The sequence below is a fragment of the Mugil cephalus genome, chromosome 10 (genome assembly GCF_022458985.1).
Source record: "Mugil cephalus isolate CIBA_MC_2020 chromosome 10, CIBA_Mcephalus_1.1, whole genome shotgun sequence".
NCBI classification, from domain to species: domain Eukaryota; kingdom Metazoa; phylum Chordata; class Actinopteri; order Mugiliformes; family Mugilidae; genus Mugil; species Mugil cephalus.
In genome coordinates, this window is record NC_061779.1 from 18,735,276 (window position 1) to 18,756,857 (window position 21,582).

A 21,582-nucleotide genomic window follows, 5' to 3' on the forward strand; every position below is an offset into this window, starting at 1 on the left:
AAATAAAAAAAAATCAACAAACCGTATAGTAGCTATTTTTGTAGTAGCGGTTTGTAGCAATTATTTTCACCAAAAGTCCAATGCATTTTCTGCACTCACATTGTTACATTAGAGGTAGTTTGAGAATTACTGCGGCTCAGACGGCCATAAATCATCAGTGTAAAGGTTGAGCAAAACTGCTTGCCTCGCCATTTTCTGTCATCTCTGTGCTGTCGTCTCTCTAATAAAAGGCAAAGAATGACCAAAAACTTGAAACCTGCAAACACTTTTAAATGAAACATTCAGTCAGGGCTTGCAGAACTCTGTTGTTTGCAGTTGGAGGCTAAGAGAACATTTTGGGAAATCCGCATGTTTTCACTTTCTTGATGAGAACATCGTTGCCACCCTTACATGCTAATTGCTAATTAGTCTGGTTTTAACCGATTACGGAGGGGAATGGCTTGTGCAAAATGAACAACATCCAACACAAGTTTACATAAGTGATAAAAAAAATATCACGTCTTTACGTTGCCCAGAAGACTTCAGAAACCGTGCTTCTTTTTACAGCCACTTTTAGTCTGGTTAACTGCTACTTAAAATTATGTGATATGTGCATTTCGTTGCCCCAGAACAATCTGAGTATAATATTTTTGATGTGAGCCAAATGGTTCTGCCTGCTGCGAAGCATTAGATCTGCAAGAAATAGAACAAATGGCGTTTTATCTCCCCCCCAACTTTATTGACAACACCATGTTCTTTAAATAGATGAAGAAGCTGAAGACTTGAAGACACACGGATAAAGAAATTGTTCATTCTACTCAGAGAGAAAACATTGGCTCAAGCATTTTTTCCCTTGGTCTGTTAGTTTGCGATTGAGATGAGGCCTTTTCGTATTATCAGTGAAACATTAGCGCCTATGGAAATGTAGCAGTTGATGAATTAATTAAGGATAAACGACCTCTAATTTTGATAGAATAACAGTGTTAGAAAGGTGGTTTCCATTCCCTCAGGACACAGGCAGCATGTCCTCTGCTTTGTTCTGGCCCCATTGTTCTTTGGTCCCTCTCTACTATCTCTTCCTCCCGGCGCTATCACACGACAGAGGTAAGCTTTATACTTTATACTGTTGAGTCTCACTCAGGACAGCTGACCTGACCCTATCAAGGTATTTTCTGATCCAAAATGGAGCTTGCTTTCAGATCTCATCCCTAAACTGTCACCGTCCAGTGACTCTCTTATCTGAGGCCTTCACGCTCGCGCTGACTGGACCCTAACGACGAAGGGTCATGTTGCCTTTTCCCAAAAGACAAGGAGATGGAACGGGGCGTGTAAATCGTCCGTAAGCGCCACACTCCCGGGGCCGGATGACCTACATGTTACATTTTCTCCATCTGCCTGCATACACTTAACGCCCCGCAGGCTGCCACTCAAGCCAGCAGGTGACGGCGCGCAGTAGATACAGGCTGCGCGTAGCCGAGGCTTAGCGCATGTACAGATGTTAAGCGCAACACCCAAGGTTACGCGGTTAAACCTTGGGCGCCGCTGAAAGCCTTGTTTACTTGTCAGTGCAGCTGAAGTAGAAAGGATGACCTTGTTTCGGTCCATTCCGGTGCATTTGCAGCTCAGCTAGGATGCGCGTGAAGGCAAACACTTTCTCCTTGTTCACAGCATAAACTCTATAAAAATGAAAACAAAAACAATTCATTAAGATTCAAAGTGCCACATGCAGGCCATAAAGTAGTGTATGTGGTTAATTCAAAGGCATAAAAAAGCTAATGGACTATTAGAGTCTACTGCCTGAGGCTGCCTGTTCTCCTTGCACAAGAGGTACATCAATCACTTCTATCAGTAATCCCCTCTGCAAGCTGCCGGCAGTGTCTCTGCCTTCTGCCACAGAAACGGTCCCTCAGCAGAAGCAGCATCAGATATGGCTGAAGTTGACATGTTAACAGATAAACTGGCCCCCACTTCCCTACCGCTATCGCTACATTCTGCCCTCGGTCTTTGGAGATATTGATGGGAGGCAGCAGTCGATGAGACAAAAACAGTGACGGAGGAGACGCCCGAGGAGCCGAGCTAAGCCGCCGCGTGTTTGTTCTCCCATGCTCGTCCTCTTACCTGCAGGATAAATGATAAAATGGGACACAGATGAGAGCACCTTCAAGATTGTGCTTTGCTGGAGGTGACTACGAGCTCATAGTTGTAAAAATAGTGAGTTTTGGGAGGGGGGTGTGTGTGGGGGGGTCTTCAAGTAAGTCTGTTTGTTAGCAACCGCTCAGAGCAGCTTAAAGTGACGAGGGATGTGTAGCGAAGCGGAGATTAAACGCGTTCAGCTGCGTCACAACTTCCCAATTTTAAATGTCGATGTCAATCTGGGACCCTGCCACAGACAGAATGAAAGAAAAGAAAAGGGCGAGGAAAAAAAAAAAGTGTTTTCATCCTTATGCTCCACTAAGCTGGTTTACTGCATTTGTTGCTAGTCGTCTCAGAGGGCTTTGAATGAAAACACATTTCTCTTCTGGCTACAGCTGCTGCGTATCCACGCGCATATCCAGCAGATGTGTCTTGATCCAGGCTCCTACTCCATTGCAGCGCCCATTTCCTTCCAACTTCACATTTACCTGATCATCTTCTGTCCCAAATCCGGAGCAAATTACCTCTCACGAGTAATCATCACGGTTTTGTTCCAGACCAGTAAGATAATTCGTGGTGACTCCGTGAACGTGGAGCCAGGTTTTCAGCCATGAAGCTCAGAGCGGAGCTGCTTCAGATTCAATCATCTCTACAGCTGCTAAATAATTAGTTGCGAGCGGATTTTGTTTACAGGCATGTGTTTATGACTGCGTATGTATTTGCATACTTGAAGAGGATAGCTGACGCTTATGTAACTACGCTGAAACGCGTCAGCTATCCTCTTCAAGTATGCAAATGAAGAGCCTACAGCTTGTTCTGAGTGTAGCCAGTTAATGCGGGTAAGGGTTGAGAATTCTTTGAGATTAGGGAATTTAGCCGTTCGCAAAGATCCACTGCACGAACTCGCCTTCAGCGTCCTTAGCCATGCTGACTGATGACGCACTTTACCGAGAATAAAGCTGTTGGGGAGACTGCGCTGAAGGCGGGCCTTCCTTCAGTGTGAGAATATCTAGAAAGCTGCAGCCGGGCTTACGGAAAACCCTTCCCATCTGTCAGATAGGGCCGCGCAGCTAAGCGAGGCGGCGCGCTTAGCTAGACGTCAAGTGGACGCAGCTAGGACGGCAAAATCCCTGATGCAGGAGATAACGCTACTTAAGATTCGTGTGTTTATTGGGGGATTAATTGTTCCATCTGGCTCCCATGAAAATAAGCGAACAAAGTAAAAAAAAAAATAAAAAAATTAGAAAAAGCAACGCTCCCTCCTCCTTTTTCTGATGATTTTTCTCATTCGGTTGCGGCCGTTGAATACAGCTAGTGAGGCTTGGAGGAGGAGGAGGTGGAGCCTTGACCGGACAGTCAGTACCAGGGGTGGGGAGCTGGAAAATTTGATCATTTTTCTTCGGGTCTGTCATAAGGCATAGGCTGCCTCATTTGTCTGCTCCTTTGTTCTCGCTGTTCCAGGCAGAGCGAGAGACAAGCAGCAAAAGAAGGCAGAAAGACAGAGAGAGCCAAAGTCAAAGGGACGATATAAGCTAATTACTATAGTGCTCCATGTTTCTTTAATACAGTACTTAAGCCTAATGTATGTGCCGCGGTATTTAGTGAGTGCTGAGTGGCCAAAGAATAAAAAATAAACACAATGAAAGAATGTCTGGAGAGTGGGGGAAGGAGGGCGACTACACCTCCATTTTTTTATTTATTTTTTTTTCTCTCCAAATTGCCCCGCGGTTGCACAGGCAGGAGCTGTGTTGACCCAGTTTATCTCCTGCTCAGGTGATTAATGCAACATCGCTACAAACAAAGGTCACTTCAGGAAGCAGGGGAGCAAGTCAGGGCGCAGCTAGAGCTGAGGGAGTTATATACGGCTACCGTTACGGGCGGGAATATCAGTAGTTTTTTTTTTTTGTTTGTTTGTTTTTTTTGTGGGGCATCACTCAGTCTCTAGAGGTACACGTGGAGACGTCAAGGCAAAAACAATAAAAGACACACGAAAAGAAAGTCGCATGCACACACAGGACCCAGGGAATGAGGATATCACTCTAGTACTTCCTGTTTTTAGATCATAAATGAAGGTGTGAAGTGTGTGAGATTTTTCTGCAAGAGCAAGACTGAATTTGGTACTAGAAATGGAATATAGTACTGATAATTCAATTTTCATTAAGGCTGTAGCGGGTCGTCGTCGAAATTCCAAATTCAATCTGCGTGGAACATGTTATGGCAGCTCCCACTGCCGGGCATCCTAAAAAAGAACAAAGATAGCAGCAGACTCTATCGTCAAATGTGTTGGAAGTCAGACAGATGAACAGCTTACAATGATTTATAGAAATGAAAAGGAATACCACAGCACAAACTAATGCTGCTAAAATGCTGCTAATCTCCACGCTCAACTGTCACTTTTTGCCGCTCAGTGGCCGTAACCATGGAGACTTCGCTAGCTGTGACGTCATGTGCATGCCCTCCATAAGAGGCAGGTTTAGCTCACCAGCTGTGTAAAAACTAAGATCCAGGTGATGCTTGCATGTGTGTGTGTGACCCAACATGGAAACAAAGACAAATGTGTGGATATTTTTTTTACTGTCTTTGCATTCGTTCACATAACACCTCAGGGTTGCGGGCTCCCTTTAATGGATCATGAAATTAGTCATAAGTGCCTTTAACCCCCCTGGTTTTCTTTGATGTTTCAACTTCAGTTGCCGGATTGTTTCACCTCTTCTGGTCTCTAAAGATGAGTCCATTTCAGCAAAATAACTGTCACATATTTCAGGTTCCAGCTCTTTCAGAGATATCACAGTGAGAAGAATAACCTTTGATTTTTAAACATTAAATCGACCCTAGCCACTCACAGTGACTGTTGTGACCAGGAGTCAGATTTGAGCACCTCAGAGGCTGAGGACATGAGATTTACTGAGTGCTTTACGCTGTCAGATTTTATCAATACTTCACCGCTAACAAAATGACCTTAGAAATGTTTAGTCATTTCTCAAAATGTACTGTGTAAAAAAATGTAAACGATTACTGGTGGAATATCTGGTTCAAATGTAACAATCTCCAGGAGATCCCTGATAGTTTATGAGTCTTTAAATTTCGTTTACAGGCAGCAGACACTTGAAATTGTTCACTGCTTGTTAATTTTGTGTCATTTTGTTAGTCAGGACCAGGCTGTGTGTTTTCTTTATTTCCGCCACTATGATTCATGTTAAAGAAAGACAGTGATTCAGGCTCTGTAACTCTACTGCTTTGAGTTTCCTCCATGCCGTGTTTTCCACAGCTGACACTTGTGAATAGAAATGCTTTCTTTCACTTTTATAGATACCACTTCAACGAATTTCATTTTGCGACGTGAGCAAAACACTTCACTCCAAAGCCATATTTAAATACATCAGTATGTGTAATTGCGCTGTCTGCCTTATTTTCCTTCTTTCTCTTTGCTGCTATCTAAATCATGATCTCTGGTTGTGGCGCGTACACTGAAGCACATTCTCCGAGGTATTCCACGGCCACGCTTTCTCTTCCAGAGAAATTACTGGTGCTAAATGACGCAATGATTTTCTTTATATGTGCCAGCTGTACCGCAAATGGTTTTCAATCTGCCAGAAAATCCAGTTCATTTCGTGGAGATGAGGTTTTAAGATGGAATGAGTGAACAGAGGCCGTTTGGGCTTTGAGCTAACATCCTGAATGTTTCGTCTAACTCCATTTTCTATGTATGTTTTCCCGTTGTTATGTTCCTTAAAATGTATCTTTGATCATCTGCCAGCGGAACACTAAGAGGGAAATAAAAAGTAAAATTTAAAATTTCAGCTGGAGCCACGCTCCACAGCTGTGAATCCACTGTGTAGCAGCAGAAGAATTGGAAGAATTAAGGGCACAGTATTGCATTTAGGCCGGCGCCACTCCCACGTTAGCACCTGAGACACAAAATATTACATTTGTCAACATCAACACAAAAAAAAAACAGTCTTCCATTGTTTGCTCAGCACATAAAGCACAATAAGACTAATAGCTGCAATAGCCTTTTTACATTTTCACAGGCTTTTAGTCAAATGTCACTCAGACAGAAACACACACACACATGCACACACAGTTTGTTTAATGAAGCAGAGACCATAATGAAAAAAGCAAATTTAAAAAGAATATAAACAGATAAATAATTTGGGAGAGTAATAAAGGGAAAGTAATAGACATATAATAATATAGCAACAAATGCTATTTTATAACCTTTATAAGTACAATGGACAATTAAATGGTGAAATAAATACATACACTAGAATTAACACAAATATGAATACATTATAATTATTATGAGAGTGACATTTTATAAATTTGCGCCTACGACTATATTTTTTGATTTTGGCAGTTTTGGTCGTCCATACAGGAGTCTGACAAATTGTCTTCCCTGCCATCCTCAGGTGAATGGGAAGGAGTTGTCCAAGTCCAGCCATGAGGAGACTGTGGAGGCCTTTCGCGCTGCCAAGGACCCCGTCGTGGTGCAGGTCATCCGGCGGACCCCGAGCGGCCGCCCCCACGGCCCCCCTCAGGAAATCCATGTGGTGGACGTGTGCACTCAGACCGACATCACCTTTGAACACATCATGGCGCTGGCAAAGCTCCGGCCCTCGACCCCCCCTGTGCCTGACGTCTGTCCCTTCCTGCTCTCTGACAGGTATGAGCAATGGGAAAATTTATGCGCCTGTCCCAGATCTCTGTGAACGCTCGAATCCTTCGACTTCACTCCGTCCTTGCATTTAATCAACAAATCTCATTAAGTTTGAGTCCTACTTTCCTACACCATACAACTGTGAATAATAATTTCACGTCGTTACTTTTTCATTTAATTTCTCTTGATATAATTGGAGCGATTTCGGTTCGCTGCTGCAGAAAGCAGTAGAAATTGTTGTTGTGTCCTTGTTTTGACTTTGGATCAGTCTGACGGTAATTAAGAAGGGAAAGAAAAGCGAGTAGTGAGAAATGTTTTTGAGCCATCAAGCAGAAATATCAGTGTTCGCAGGATTATGCAGGACGCTTGTAAAATATAAATGGATCGTCTGAGCAGCTGCGTAGTTGATCCTGACAAATATGGATTTGTTTAATGAATGAGCTTACAAATGTCCTTCATGTCTTCTTTCACCTAAAGGACACACCAATTAAAATTAAAAAAAAAAAAATTAAGGAGAGGGCTAAGTGGCGCTAATTAGCCATTACTACAAAATTAATGGTGAAATGTGCTAAATGTATCTCTAAGTAGGTAAAGGAGGAGCTTGAAGAATATCGAGAATCAGTTATCCGTCAAAGACTTTGTCACGTATTTAACTGACTCTGTGAGGTCAGCTGCATTTGTTACTCCTCCACTTGAACACATCAGCTCCACGAGCTTTTCTCTCGTCTCCACCGCATATGTTCAACTTTCCAAATGTCCTTACACTTTCAGAGTGATACAGGACAACCTTTCATAGATTCTCTGTCCTCTTAAAAAAAAAAAATACACGCAGAGCCATGACTCAGCCGTCTGATTGAATATGTTTGTTTGACCTGCATGTCTGTAGAAAAAGCAGAGAGAAGGAAAATACATGCGATATAATCGCTAGTCAAGTCAAATCGCACTTCAGCTGGATATGGCCTCAAAGTTTTTTATTATTCATGTGAGATGAAAGTCCAAAAAAGCAGAAGATCTTAGAGTTTAAATGATCAATGAGAGGTTTTTCCTGGAAAACAACAAAGGAAAAATGGGTCGTTATTTCGTCTTCTGGCATTGTAGATTAAATTCAGTTCATCTCAGAGGAGTAAACTGCGAACAAGACAAGTATAGCACAAAGGAATATTGTGGTTGTACCTCTGGGTATTGGACGAATGAGGTCAACAAAGATTTTGACCTCAGTGTCTGTCGTCATTGGTCACTGGAGACTGATTTAGTGTCGGCCATTATTATTATTTAACATCATTAAAAATTTGCATTTTTATCCGGTTTGCACACAACTTATAAAGTATTACACATGAAGCGATCGTCGCGTCGCTGCACGTTTATATACTGGATATGTTTCACCACAGAATCCCCCACGGATCATTCTCCCCGTGATGTGGCTGCTTGATGTATCCATTTTACTCATGCAGGTTTTACAAGGTGATTAAAGCAAATGGGCTAATAAAAAACTAGGCAATGCAAAGCAACACACTTGCAGCCCCAGGCCCAGGCCAAATGTAATCAACGGGTCCCATAAAACCCACATTTTCTTCTCTTCTTCTAATATCAGGTGCACAATCCAATAAACAGCACATTTTATGGATACAACAAATGTTTGGCACCTTACATTTGAGGCTAGATTGTAAATTTGTAATCGTATTCTTTGCACCCACCGACAAACTTTGGTATATGAACAATATTGGCGTGCCAAGCTTTCTGGCATTTACCAGTTTTTATCGCTGAAAGGTTGTTCCACAGACACATTAGCGGAGCTTGGCAATCTGAGAGTCAGACAGACCCTGAACACATCACTTTACATGTTCAACTGAGTGTCTTTTTGAAGTTTTGGTCCACCATGATTATCTTGTGTGGCACCAAAGCTGCTCGTGTTGTTAGGCTCTCACAATGCAGTTTTGTTCTCTGACTGAGGGAGGCATAATAGAATTACTCTGCACAATGTGTGGGGTTTGTCTGTCAAGAGCAGGAAGTAAATTACAGTATGCGCATATGCTGTTATTAACAAGGGGCCGTACTTTTATCACACACTCCAGCGGCAGTGAAAGTCCTTGACAAATCCTTTATTCTTCACATTCCAGCTAAGACAAAGGCGCAGAAATCCTGTCACTTTGAGATTTGGAACGTCTGGAAGTAAAAAGGGGAAAAAATATCGTGCTTACGCCCAAGTCTCCACTTCTGTCTGTTTGCCTGTCTCCCTCCCTCCCTCCCTGTCTGTCTTTCCCTCACATTCTTCCTCTGTCTGTCTCCCCTGACAGCTGTCATTCTCTACACACAATGGACCAGGATTACTATGAAGGGACCGACTACCTCTCCCCCGTTCCAGCTGATGGAGAGCGGACAGAGGAGTTTGAGTACGAGGTAAGGACCGCACGTCACTGCTAACCAGCGCCTGACAGACTCATCAGCACAGCAAATATTATGTTGGCAGACAACTGACAGGAAACTGCAGCAGAGAAATGCACGGATTGAAAAAAATAAAAGTCTTGCCATCACAGAGTTGGTATGACCCAAAATTTGTGGAAGTGATTTTTCATCTGTAAAGCCCTGTACATGACAATCATTACTGCGTAGGATCTAGGAGCATTTAGTGGTGAGGCAACCTTTGTGGCTCAAAAATGAATCGAACATGGTACTGTAGTTCCTTCAATGAAGGAAGTGAGCTTCTTCTGTATTTTTTTCCTTTATCATATGGATTTTTGATATACTGATGTATTTGATTACACATATCGAGGCTCAGAGGTATGCATTCAGTCCATGGATGCTTTGAGTGACAGACTTGTGTTAGCGCCAGGCCACTAACTGTCTGCTAGAGCCGGATTCATCACACTGAGCAGTAAATCTTCTCTCCAGGAGTTCTATGGGTGACGCCATGTCTGACGATGTCTACTAAAAATGCGACTGACACTTTTGGTCCAGTGTTTGGTTTGTTCACTTTAGAAACCTGGCAGAACAACCTTATTTTAGGGTAAGAGTTTACTTAGTTTTAAAGACACATTTGCACAGCTTGGTTAATCTAAGAGTCAGACAGACCCTGAACACATCGCTCTACATGTTCAACAGAACAGTCTTTTTGAAGTTTTGGTTCACAATGATTTTCTTGTTGCCTCCACACAGGACCTCTAAGGCAGTGCCACTATAGCTGTTAGCTTTTAGCATCGATATGTACCAACATATATCTAAACTCACCATTTTGTGGAAAGGTTCAAGCACCGGTTGACTCTATGGGAAGATCCCATGGAGACAGGAGTGACAGATAATCAGCCTCTTTAAAGACATCTTATCAAGCCCTTGGTTCCATTTGAAACAATAACATGCATCCATTTTTCTCCACACAAAGGGAAAGAGGAGAAACTTTCAAACAGACTTACCGTTACCTGAGGTTCGTTAATTGTTTTCACAACTCTCAAAGATAAAGCTAGCAAGCTGGTTGGAATCCCAATTAAATTGTGGCAGGTGCTAGTAAAAACAAAAAAAAAAAAAAAAAGAGGAGCAGGAACACGTTCATTCGCTTCCTCGTTTGTACTGTGTGTGCAACGGGATCAGTGGGATATGTGATGTTTCTAAGGCTGTTGATCTCTGATGCATACGTAAAGATGCACTGATTCAACTGTGACGGGAAGAGATAAATAGACTGTCTCCGCTCTCCGCTTTGGTCCGATATTCTTTATTTCCGAGTCACTGAGGTGCGAGCATATAGCCGGCGAGGCCTCTGAAATGGTCTGATGTATGATGATTGCACAGCCCTCCCTCCTCTTATTTGTTTCATTTGAATTCACTCTGAATGCTTCCACCCACTGAGCTTGAGCTGTTCATTCACATACTAAAGAGATTTGCGCACCCAATTGGATCGCACAGGCCCCACTGTCAAATCAGAACAAATATAATGTATTAAAGCAACTCTTTATGCCTCATTGCTATTAACAAATCCTATTATGCCGCGTATGCTTTGTGGCCTTCAGCATTTTTTATTTATTTATTTATTTTTTTGCTCCTCGCGCTCGGGGAGTTTTATACCACCTTAATGCTGCCATGCTTAACTGTATGTCAACTGAAAACTGCGAGGGGCTGTAGGCAGAAGCTGAAAAGCCACTTTCAGAGTCGCCCTGATCCCTCGCTCCACTCTCAAGCAGAGGAACAAGAATGAAAGAAAAGCACTTCTATAAATTACCTTTGTCAGAGTGGTGGAGAGAATGTGACGCTAATTCACCTTTCTAATGCACCAGGATTGTAGCTGGGTTTACATGGAGCCATATATTCCGATTGTAATCGGTTTAGAAGCCCAAACCGGATGAAAGTTCTCCATGTAAACACCTCAATCAGAATAGACAGGACCAAACTGACTCCGTTCTGTTTGAATAAAAACGTAAGAGCAATAGCAACGGCTATGCTGATTAGACGAGAGATCAGGCACGCCTTCACACTCCATTTCAGTAGGTGGCGGTCAGGCACTCGAAAGTTGTTTGCCAACCGCCATTCAAAAGAAGAAGAAGAACAGGATGTTTTCATTGATCTGCCCGTGTCACACGTCTGTAAAACCTGTCCCGATTAAAGTAGTGGTGCATGTAAACATCAGATCAGAATAGATCACCTCACATATGAACAGCTGACCTGAAACCTTCAATCGGAATGAGAAAAAAGTTAAGGGACCTTCGTGATACTGAACTCAGAAGGAGTTTCACGTTAGTACGGCGGCAGTGCTTTAAAGTTACGTTACGCAACTTTTGCTAATGCTTGTGTGTACTTGCAGTCTATGGTACAGCCCCTGTGGTACAGTCCCTTATCTTCCTTCAGCACTCAGAGTAAAAGCCACACCAACCTTCTGTTTTTCCTCGCTGTCTACTACTTAGTTTTTATAGATTGTAGTCCTTCCTCTGGACGCAGCTCAGAAACTTTTCATTATTTCTTACTGCAAGAAACTGAATTCATAGAACCATGGTTACATCCATAACCATATAGTTTTACTATATAGCGATACGTGTTGTTGCTACAGCTGTAGCAAACCAATCATTGCAGGCTGATGTAAACCCCATTGCTACCAGTAAGCTACTGTGGAAATGTCACCACAGACATTTTACATACTGTATGTACACCAATAGGACATAACATTATGACCACCCTCCTAATATTGCGCAGATCTCCCTTGTGCCTCCAAAACAGATGTGACTCACCAGAGAATGGACATGGACTTGTTCCAGTGAATCCCACAGATGTCAGATCAGTTTGGGATGTAGTGAATTTGGAGCCAGGTCAACACCTTGAACTGCTCTTCATGTTTTTGTTGTTTCTAAACTGTTTTTGTGCCCTGCTGGATATTGCTGCTGCCATCGAGGAGTTTCATTGTTATCGAGCACTCTGAACACATTTTCCAATGTTTTAAATGTTCTTTTATGTTCACACTGCAGCCTGAACTCTTTTTCATTCAATCCTAAATTGGGTATGAACACACCCGGTTCCTTGTCACCACAGCTAAACAACCACACATTCACTGCTTATGGCGCTGTCCACAGCTGACCTTAAAAACTCATGGCTCTCTGTAGCAAAGGGATTTCTTAAATGTCATATAAATGGCAAGTTTCTGTAACCAAAGTAAATCAATCGAGAAATCCGGTAAATGTAGCTATAGCTGTAAAAATATTTGTACACATGAAGTGTGCTGGACTTCTACCAATGCATTGAGTACGTTCAAACAGGAGAGGACTGCCCAATCAATCCAGTCCAAATAACTTAAAACCAACAGAGAGTCTAACTGAAATGAAAAGAAACTGAAAGAGAAGCTTCTACACGTCTGTAAAGGTCAACTTGACTGATGAATGGTGTGTAATGGCACATTCTTCACATTCCCTAGACTCTGCCTCACAGCTAAAATGAAAAGGATTTAGCATATTTCTGGTGGCATACAGTTTTACAGTTTTACAATATTCACCTTACCAGTTCAAGTTAACTTTCCAATTCTCTCCTATAAAGTAATTTCTCCCAGTAACCAGTTTATCTTTAATCTTGAAAACTCCTGCTTCATGAACGTATATGGTATTTAACTTTAAAATGTAATAGTTCTTCCTGTTGAGGTAGTTTCTCCTCTTCTCTTCTTATCTTAGAGATAAGATTTCATACGTAAAGGTCATAGATTTCCTAGCATGCAATGTTGTGTGTGGGGCCGCAACACAATACCAGTAACCATTCTGTTGATTAGTTTTGGTGTGTTCTGAGAAACTGAAGTACTCAGAGATTGCGTTCACTCTCCTTTTACCAATGGAGGCCATCCATGCATTTGCGACTGCTTTTCAAATTACTGGTAATCAAAGGCGCGATTATTATGACAGCTTCCAATGTGCTTTGATGGTGGGCACAATCTTCCCCTTAATCACGCCATCACAGTCATTAATTTACTGTCAGCCCTCATCCCTGTGTCACTCTGCAATCTCCCGCCTGAGAGGCAGAGAGCTCGCCTGGAAAATAAGAGGAAGGAGAAAAAAAATCAAAAGGCAAGGAGAGGGGGGACAGACATTGGCGTATGTGTGTGTTTGATGGTTCGGCAGACAGTATCCTTTTATTGCGGCTTCTGAGTAAGTGGGTGCTCTTTCTACGTAATATTGTCTCAAAACAAGGGACACAAACTTCTGAAAGAGAAAAAAGGGTCATCCAACACGTATTAATTGAAGCAATCCATTTTGTGCGATCACCTAGCCACAGGTCTCTGGCACTATTTCCAGACATTAATTAGTTAGGAGTAACTTTAGGCTTGTTTTGCGGAGCCACACACGGATGATGCAGTACCACCTCACACCTCGGCTTCGCCTCAGCCTCGGCAATTAATTTGCGTGGTTTATTTTTAGAGGGGTGTCTCGCAGACATTGCGACTGATTTCAGTATCTCCCACATGTCCCACAACTTCACACGTTTGCATTAGCATGCGAGATGTGCGCCGCCTCCGTGGCTCCCATTACCTCCGCGACTGCTCCGTTGCTTCTGGAGGCGCGCCGCTCCAACAATGGCGACGGCGGCTCATTAGGAGCATCCTTTTAATGCGGTTAATGACGAATTCTGCGGCCTGCCTCGTTCAGGTAGCCACCGTCTTCCACGTTGTTTCCCTCTACATCAGCGGGGATTTGAAGTCGTCATCACCTCCGAGGCAGTCAATTAAAGATCTGAGCTCCCCGTCAGGTGGAGGCTGTCAAAAAAAAAGATGAAACGACAAAGCTCAGATGATGCCGTTCTTAAGCTTTTTTTTCTTCCCCCTCTCTGCTTGTGCAAATGTGTGCGCTCTCTTGAGTATTTTTGCATGTGCGATCGTAGGGTTTGTGCGGGGACGGAGGAGTCGTTTATGCTTCAGTATCTAAAGGAGTGTGCGGCCCTGCAGCTGCCGGTCCCTTGTTCAGAATCGCCTTAATGATCTGTCAGTGTGAGTGTGAAAAGCTGAGGTAGAGATGTGTATGAAGAAAAGAGTGGCAGGGGACGAGGAGAAAATGGGAATTTAGCCTAAAGGTGTGTTTATGTGTGTGTGTGTGTGTACGTGAGGAAGCAGGGGGGTCATAAACAGACAGCCGCTTTGGAGAGAGGGAGGGGGGTGCTCGGCGGCGGCCCTTCCTTCCCCTCATCTCATCCGAGCGTGGTCAGGCTGCACCCCCTCCTCCTCCTCCTCCCCTCCCCAAAGCCCCACCACATCTGACACATGTAACCAGCCAACCTGCACTTGTCACAGAGGAAATGAATCTCTCTGTTTCTGCGTGAGACCCCCATGAGCCCCACCAGAGCCCTCGCTGCCACCTCATTTCTCTCTGCCCCCCCGCCCTCACCATCCCCCGTCCCCGCCCCGACTCAACCACCCCGCTCCCGCTGCTGGGAGTCGGTGTGTTTCTGCTCTAATGAAGACCTTGGGAGGAGAGGCCATTTCACACTTGATTCCCTCCAACACCCTTGATATGTTTCAGCGTTTGGAGATGGAGCACCGGCTCGTGCTGTTTGGTGTTTGGCTGCACTTCTGTTGGGGGAAACAGAGTGCAAATGGGAGCAAAGTAGAGTTGAGTATATGTCTGGGAGCGGTGGGAAAACGTACACCAGTGAATAGATATGAGACGAAGGGAGACTGTGAGTAATTAGATCGTGCCTTCTTATGCATTGTAGTTTCAAACTTAAGTGAATAATTCCTCTCCACAGCATGGTCCCACGCCATGTTCTGAAGTTGCTTGTGGGAAATTTGACTACTTATTTGTAAGTCAACAGTTTGTTGATCGTTCCCCGTGGGAAGACAAGATATTATTGCTTCAGCAAACAAGTATTTCTGTTAGAATAAGCATAATTATAGTTTATTTATAATCTCATATTCTATAACTTGGCAGCGACTTGAAAGGAAAACACTGGAGGTCCTCTGACGTTTATCAAAGCCTCCGCGATCAAACTCTCCGAGCTGCGAATGTGTTTCATGATCAAACACTTTCTGACTTAAAAAAAAAGAGAACCTCGGATGAGAGTTGGCTACCCAGACTCAATAAGTGTCTCAAAAACAAGCAGGATTTTTTTTGTGCCAGAACTTGAAAAACGAGGCTGTTTGATCTTGAGTGGAGTGGCCATTGTTATGCATGGAGGTTTTTGTTCTACGTGAAGCGTATAGAATTCTTTCGGATCGGTTTCTGTTTGTTCTTTAGGCAGGCACTCTGTGTCAGCAAAGCGGAATCACGGCCAGGTTTATTTAGCAGCCCCTCCGTCGAGGTTCCTCAGCAGATGGAGTCTCGTTTTCACTCTCCTGTATTTTCCCTTTCATCTGCGCAGGAAGTGGAGCTGTGTCGACTCAGCAGCCAGGAGAAGTTGGGGCTGACGCTGTGCTACAGGACAGACGAAGAGGAGGATGTGGCCATCTATGTTAGCGAGGTGAGTGGATAACTTTAAGCTACTCCACTTGAGGTTGAAAGAGTTTCTCTTCCTCATACAAGACTCTCTAAGGAAGGCACTATTCAGGCTGCCAGCCCAGCTGCATTTTTTTTTTTTTTTTTTTTCTTGGCATAGCCAGGGTGATTTTAGAAAGCCTGTGTCAGATCTGTGTCAGGCAGGACATTCTGGCGCCTCAAAAACAGATTTCAAAGCGTCTTTTATGTCGCTCGGAATAAAGATCCAGAGTTACAGAAGTGCTGAGCAGGATCCGGGTTGCTATCAGGAGAGCGCTACGGAAGACAACATGGATTACAAGAACTGCTAAAATGAATCATCTTCTGGCACCTTGTGTGCAGGCTTCTATTTCTCATGTAAAGCCACATCACCAGCTTACCTGCAGCCTTACCACAGAAACCGACAGGTTGCCAGTACCTAGACCCAAAAAGTAAATCCAAACTGACAGTCGCCCTGAAGGGTCTGAACGAAATCTACAATATTTTGCCATCAGTTTATTTTCCAAAATTTTGATTTACTTTAATTACATCCACTGTGCAATGCCCTCAAATGATACAGTGTACGTCTGCATACCTTCCATTAATCACCGCTGATGACGCCAAATCTCAACTCGCTGCTCACTACTGAATAAATCTGAGTCGAGTCCCGTGTGCATCACGTCGCGAGCGGGGAAAGAATGAACAAGCGTGTGATTTCGGACGCAGCGTGAGTCTCCTCTCTCTTTTATCTTTTCCCATTCTGCCTCGCTCCTGGAGATGCTGGAATAAAAACACGCAGCATACATGCACCCTCCTCCTGCCAGCTATTTTTATGCCAACCACCATGGCTAGGACTGCTAGCGCTTGGAGAAATGAAAATATCAATACTCTTGAGGCAAAAGGTACATGCATATTCTACAGATTTCTCAGGTCTTTGAAGTCTCACATTTACATATTATACTCTGATATAGAGGGATGACGACTGTCGGCTCCAACAACAGAGTGCCCCCGTAGAGCACATAAACAACAGATAAATCTCCAGCTATATCAGTTGTGGCATTTAATATCCACGTCCCAATTTATGATTTACTTTAGTATTCATGTGAGCAAAGCCAGATTGTCTGTTGGGCGCAGTAATTTTAAAATTGAACTCTTTTATCAAACCCAAATGACATTATTGAACAGTTTGGCAGAGATTTAACTGCGTGATAACACTGTCAGTGGCAAAAATGAAATGACTGCCAAGACGGAGAGAGAGAAAAAAAAAAGTTGAGCTGACAGCGACGAGCAGGCTGCTAGATGCGCGTCAGGAGAAAGGACTTCTTGCCCTCCATTTTTCTCTACTTGTTGGGTCCGTGTGAAATACCGTCCTCCATTCTGCTCAACTTTCTTTCTAATTTGTTTGAAGTTGGCTCGGACCTATGCAAGGTGTCCGCTTTGAGGGCTGAGCGGAATATAAATCGCTGTGGTCGGTGGCTCCCGGCAGCATCCTCTAGTGTTTTCTGTGTAAAAAAAAAGAGGAGTGTGCGGCATGTTAATGAGGTGGCTGAATGTCGCTGTATGCAGGATGTCGTAGGAGCATGTAACACCTCCTCTGTCTTGCGTAAGTGGTGAGAACACACCAACCCGGAGTTAAGAAAAACACAAGGTTAATTTAAAACAAGACGAATACCCTGTCTTTGTGGCTCTTGTTCAGTGGCCACATTTCCATTGTGTGTGTGTGTGTGTTTAAGTTATTTCCTATTGAATGTCGCCTCATTCAGAACAGTGAAATATTCAGAAATACAAGAGCAGAAAATCTCATTAGTCCACCGATCGATCCATTTTCTGAGCATGTTTATTTCTGTTCAGCAGAACAGTGGCTGGGGACTATGCCAGCAAAAAAAAAAAAGCAGTGTCTGTCCCACACAGCCAAGGCCAAGGCCAACAGACACAGCAGCTCTCTCCAGTGGGCAATTTAGAGTTTCTATTTTTCCTCTACATTCATTTTCTTCCCACAGTTAAAAAAAACACAGCACGGACCAAAACTAGGGTCAAACCCGAGACCTCCTTTTCTTTTCCTCAACTATTAATAGACTCCTGTATATTCCTATATTTCAGTTTTAGATTATTCACTGTTGACAATCTCTCCCCTCAACTGTGGATGGATTACCTTCCATTCCCTCGGTTCCTTCCACTTCCTCACCCTTCCTGTCTGGGGATCTCCCTCCCAGTTTAATGAGTGGTCCACTGTGTAGGAGTGGACTATCATGAAGATGGAGTGCCGCAGCACCTCGCCGTCTTCCGAGATCACGTCTGCCAGGAGGAAGTGAAACGAATGGCCCCAGAAGCCGATTGATTGGCCGATGAAAGAGTGTCCTGCCCTCTTGTTGACTAGCATTAGTTACAGCGAGAGCAGGTGGATGGTGAACTGGGGCCGAGTTGCAGGGTGGGGATGCTTTATCAACTTGCCAGAAAATAATAACTGAGGAAGGCACAATGGTGGGCTTAAATGACAAAGGTGATCACTCCGGTTCTCGTGCCGTTTACTCAGCTTCCAGAATGGGGCTAAAATGGCTTTGGAAATTGACCAGGCCGCTGTGGGAAAGCCATTTAACGTCGGAGGTCTTCGCTGGCTGCACACGTTGTTAATAACAGTCTAGATGTGTCTAGCTCAGGGATGTCTTCTAAATTAGTTGTATTTTTTGGCAGTCCTTGATTCTTTTTTAATGAAGACTTAAAGTGTTTGTTTGATTTTTTGTTTTGCAACCTCCACAGATCAGTCCGAACAGCATCGCTGCCCGAGATGGACGTATCCGAGAGGGGGATCGCATTGTCCAGGTACAGTAAGGCGCACTCTCTTCTTTTTCTGTCTTTTTCGGGCCTCCTCGGCCCCAGCTCTCATTAGGCTCAACATAAAAACGTGCTTTTATTTTGTCGCACTCAGCCACTGTCTCCCAGCACGGGAGCCCATTCATTTTTAATGGCAGCACATTAAAAGGGGGGAACTCGCCCCCATTGTGACTGTTAATGGGGGAGAAATGTCCCCCTGGCTGTTTTAGTTACAGACTCAGCACCAACAGAGTTTTTTTTTTTTTTAAGAGTTTTGGTTCAGGATGACTGTTGTTAGCCTATGGCTTCATCTTCAAGCTTGATTTCTGTAGGAATTCTGCTGCTGCAGGGTTTTCCTGGCCCTGGAATGGGCCTTCGGGGGGTTACCCATGACAGTAAGCACGATTAGTTCATGCACTATTAAGGCAGTATGTCCGTGCAACCTCATTTCACAAAACTCTAAGGACTTTCCTGTTATTTTGGACCATTTGCTGAATAACTATGTCTGTTATGCAAAGTAAATGAAACTCAAATTACAAAACTGGTTAAAAAAAAAAAAATTGGATGGGGAAGGAAGGGAGGAATCTGCTTTCCTGGAACTTCATTTTGGATCTCAAGCGGGAGTAAATATCATGTCTTTAATGCGACATCGCAGCATCTCGATGAACATTGAGATATTTTTTCCAAACCACTGCCGTGTGCCAAAACATTATCTGGAACAGTTTTTCCTTCTCACATACTAATTTGCACCTACCAGGAAACAACAGCATGTTGTTGCTTCTCGTTTCCAACCTTTCTGCTGCCATGCACTTTTCAATAAAACCAGCTGTTAACATCATCTAAGATGGTATCAACTTATCGAATTGCTATGCCTATTACCTTTTCACACCTTCTGCAGTGTGCTTTGCACGTCTGACAGAACAGATGAACTTTTATTGGAAGCAGTTTCTCTCTCCACGCACCTAGTGTACTTTAATCCTTTAAGTCTATTCTCCTGCCTTCAGTGCTCCTATATATATATCTAGAAGTGACTCTCTATTAGAATCCGAGCACTACCGCAGCATGGGTTGACCTACAGCTCTGTGTGCGAGTGTGCACTGTGTCTGAATGTTTCCTGTGTTAAATGGAGCACTGGAGCCCCCGCTGCTTCTCTGCTAATGTGCCGTCCAAACTCTGTAAACACTGTGTCAGTCACCTTTTTAAGTCGGCACCAACTCCTGAAGGAAGATCAGTGGCTCATTAAGTGTCCGCTGCTTCGCTGCAAATAGACATCTTTCGGATCGCACACTATTAATATTAATCGTCCCTGCACTCGTGAATGCAGCTTTAAGGTTAAAAGTAATGTGCAAGTAGACGCTAATCGTTAACGCCACAAATAGCCAAACTGAATTATTAAGAGCGAATGAAAAGGAGACGTGCACGAATTCACTATTAGGTACAGACATTATTGAATATCATTTTTATGAGAGGTGAAAACCGGAGTGATGTCGAGAGAGAAGCTAATAGTCTCTGCTGCAGGTATCGGACGTGGGGAGCGGATGCACGGGCTCCGCTGGTCTAATTGTCCACCCTGTGTGACTGATTTGAGCCGGGGAGAGGGTGTGTGCGTGTTTGTTTGCGAGGCAGACCAGTACTCTTGCACCATTATCCACCACTGACAGGGCCATTATTCTGCCTGCGAAAAGATGGACGCCACCTGTCAGCGGCCAGTTAATTGTACGACTAGATGTATGTACGCCGCCGGATACTTCGGAGAACACAACAGTTCCGTCGGCCCACACCCGCCGTCTCATTCATAATCAGCGCTGGGGTGCGATTCATATTAGAAAGCAGAGGAGTGTTTAGTTTCCTCGGGAAAAAGGGGGGTGTTATTGTGCGGTGCATTTTTATTTTATATTATATCTAGATTCTCTTAAGGGCTGTTGTACTGGAGGACATTAAAGCTAGCCTCAGTGTGTGTGTGTGCGTGCCTGTGTTGAGATGTTTGCTTGCTTTTGATTAATAGCGAGTTCAGTAATCATGTTTGTCATCTTCAGATTAATGGCCAGGACGTACAAGACAGAGAGGAAGCAATGGCTGCACTCTCCAATGAGGAGTGCAGGAACATCATTCTGCTGGTTGCCAGACCCGAGCTGCAGGTTAGATATGACCACCCATATACACACATAGACACACATTCTTTACTGTAGCAAAACCAAGTCTACTGTGGGACTAAGATGGGTAAAGGAAGCACAATTTCTAAATTGTAATGCACACTCTCTTGTACAGTATACTTGCTCCGAGTAAAATCCTTAGCAGACACTAAGCAGGCTGCCCACTGCACACTCTTAGAAGCCACCACCGAGACACCTCATCATGTTTTATTTTTATGTAGCACCGCTGTAATTGACTTCCAACAGTAAGCCATAAAAGCTAATGGTATGCTAATGCGGAGTGAGTTCAGGCCCAAGGCCGGTGGCAAATAAGTGGAGGGGCTCTGCCGCAGTGCAGATGAGCAGGAAGCAATAGTGGACCGTTTGTAATTAAATGTGTCTCTCAGTAGTAAATCTGAAGTCCTCAGATACGGACACCATTTGGTCCACATCAAGCAGACAAACACATGATGGATGATGTGGAGTAAACGGGGCCAAAGGTGGCCATTACCCATCAGAGCGAATTTTTTTGCTGTTTTTTAAGATTATAAAGCATGTTTAAAAGATGAGCCTTTCCAGATCATTATAGATCCACGTCATGTTTCTTATTTCAAAGCCTTGCAGCTCTTTTTTTTTTTCCTCCAGAAATCCTATTTGCGCACACATTTGGAACAGCCAGCTATTTCTTTTGAGGCGCGGCCGCCACAAGCTTGAGGCCCTGACAAATAGCAGTACTTGTATATGCTTACCTTCTTCATTCATCCTCAGCTGGAGGAGGCCTGGCTGGATGATGAGCACAGTGAGTTCCTGGAGCAGCTGAAGATGGAAATGTTGGAGGAGCAGCAGAGGGAAGAGATGGAATTAGCAGCCTTACAGGAGGAGCAGGAGAATGAACAGGTGAATAATTGTCAAATGAATAACACTTTTTACGTTTGATTAGCTGCCGGTACGGTCCAGTTCAGTAATATCATAC

General features: G+C 43.8%; 1 protein-coding gene across 2 annotated transcripts in view; it reads left to right on the forward strand.

Moving 5' to 3' along the window:
* Positions 1-21,582, forward strand: part of LOC125015285 (PDZ domain-containing RING finger protein 4-like) — a 112,308-nt gene that overhangs the window by 86,276 nt on the left and 4,450 nt on the right. For both annotated transcript variants that reach the window (XM_047597013.1, XM_047597014.1), the window contains 6 exons: positions 6,522-6,775; positions 9,064-9,166; positions 15,575-15,673; positions 18,424-18,486; positions 20,514-20,615; positions 21,378-21,506. In XM_047597013.1, coding sequence (XP_047452969.1) covers positions 6,522-6,775; positions 9,064-9,166; positions 15,575-15,673; positions 18,424-18,486; positions 20,514-20,615; positions 21,378-21,506 — 750 coding nt within the window. The remainder of the gene's footprint in view (positions 1-6,521; positions 6,776-9,063; positions 9,167-15,574; positions 15,674-18,423; positions 18,487-20,513; positions 20,616-21,377; positions 21,507-21,582) is intronic.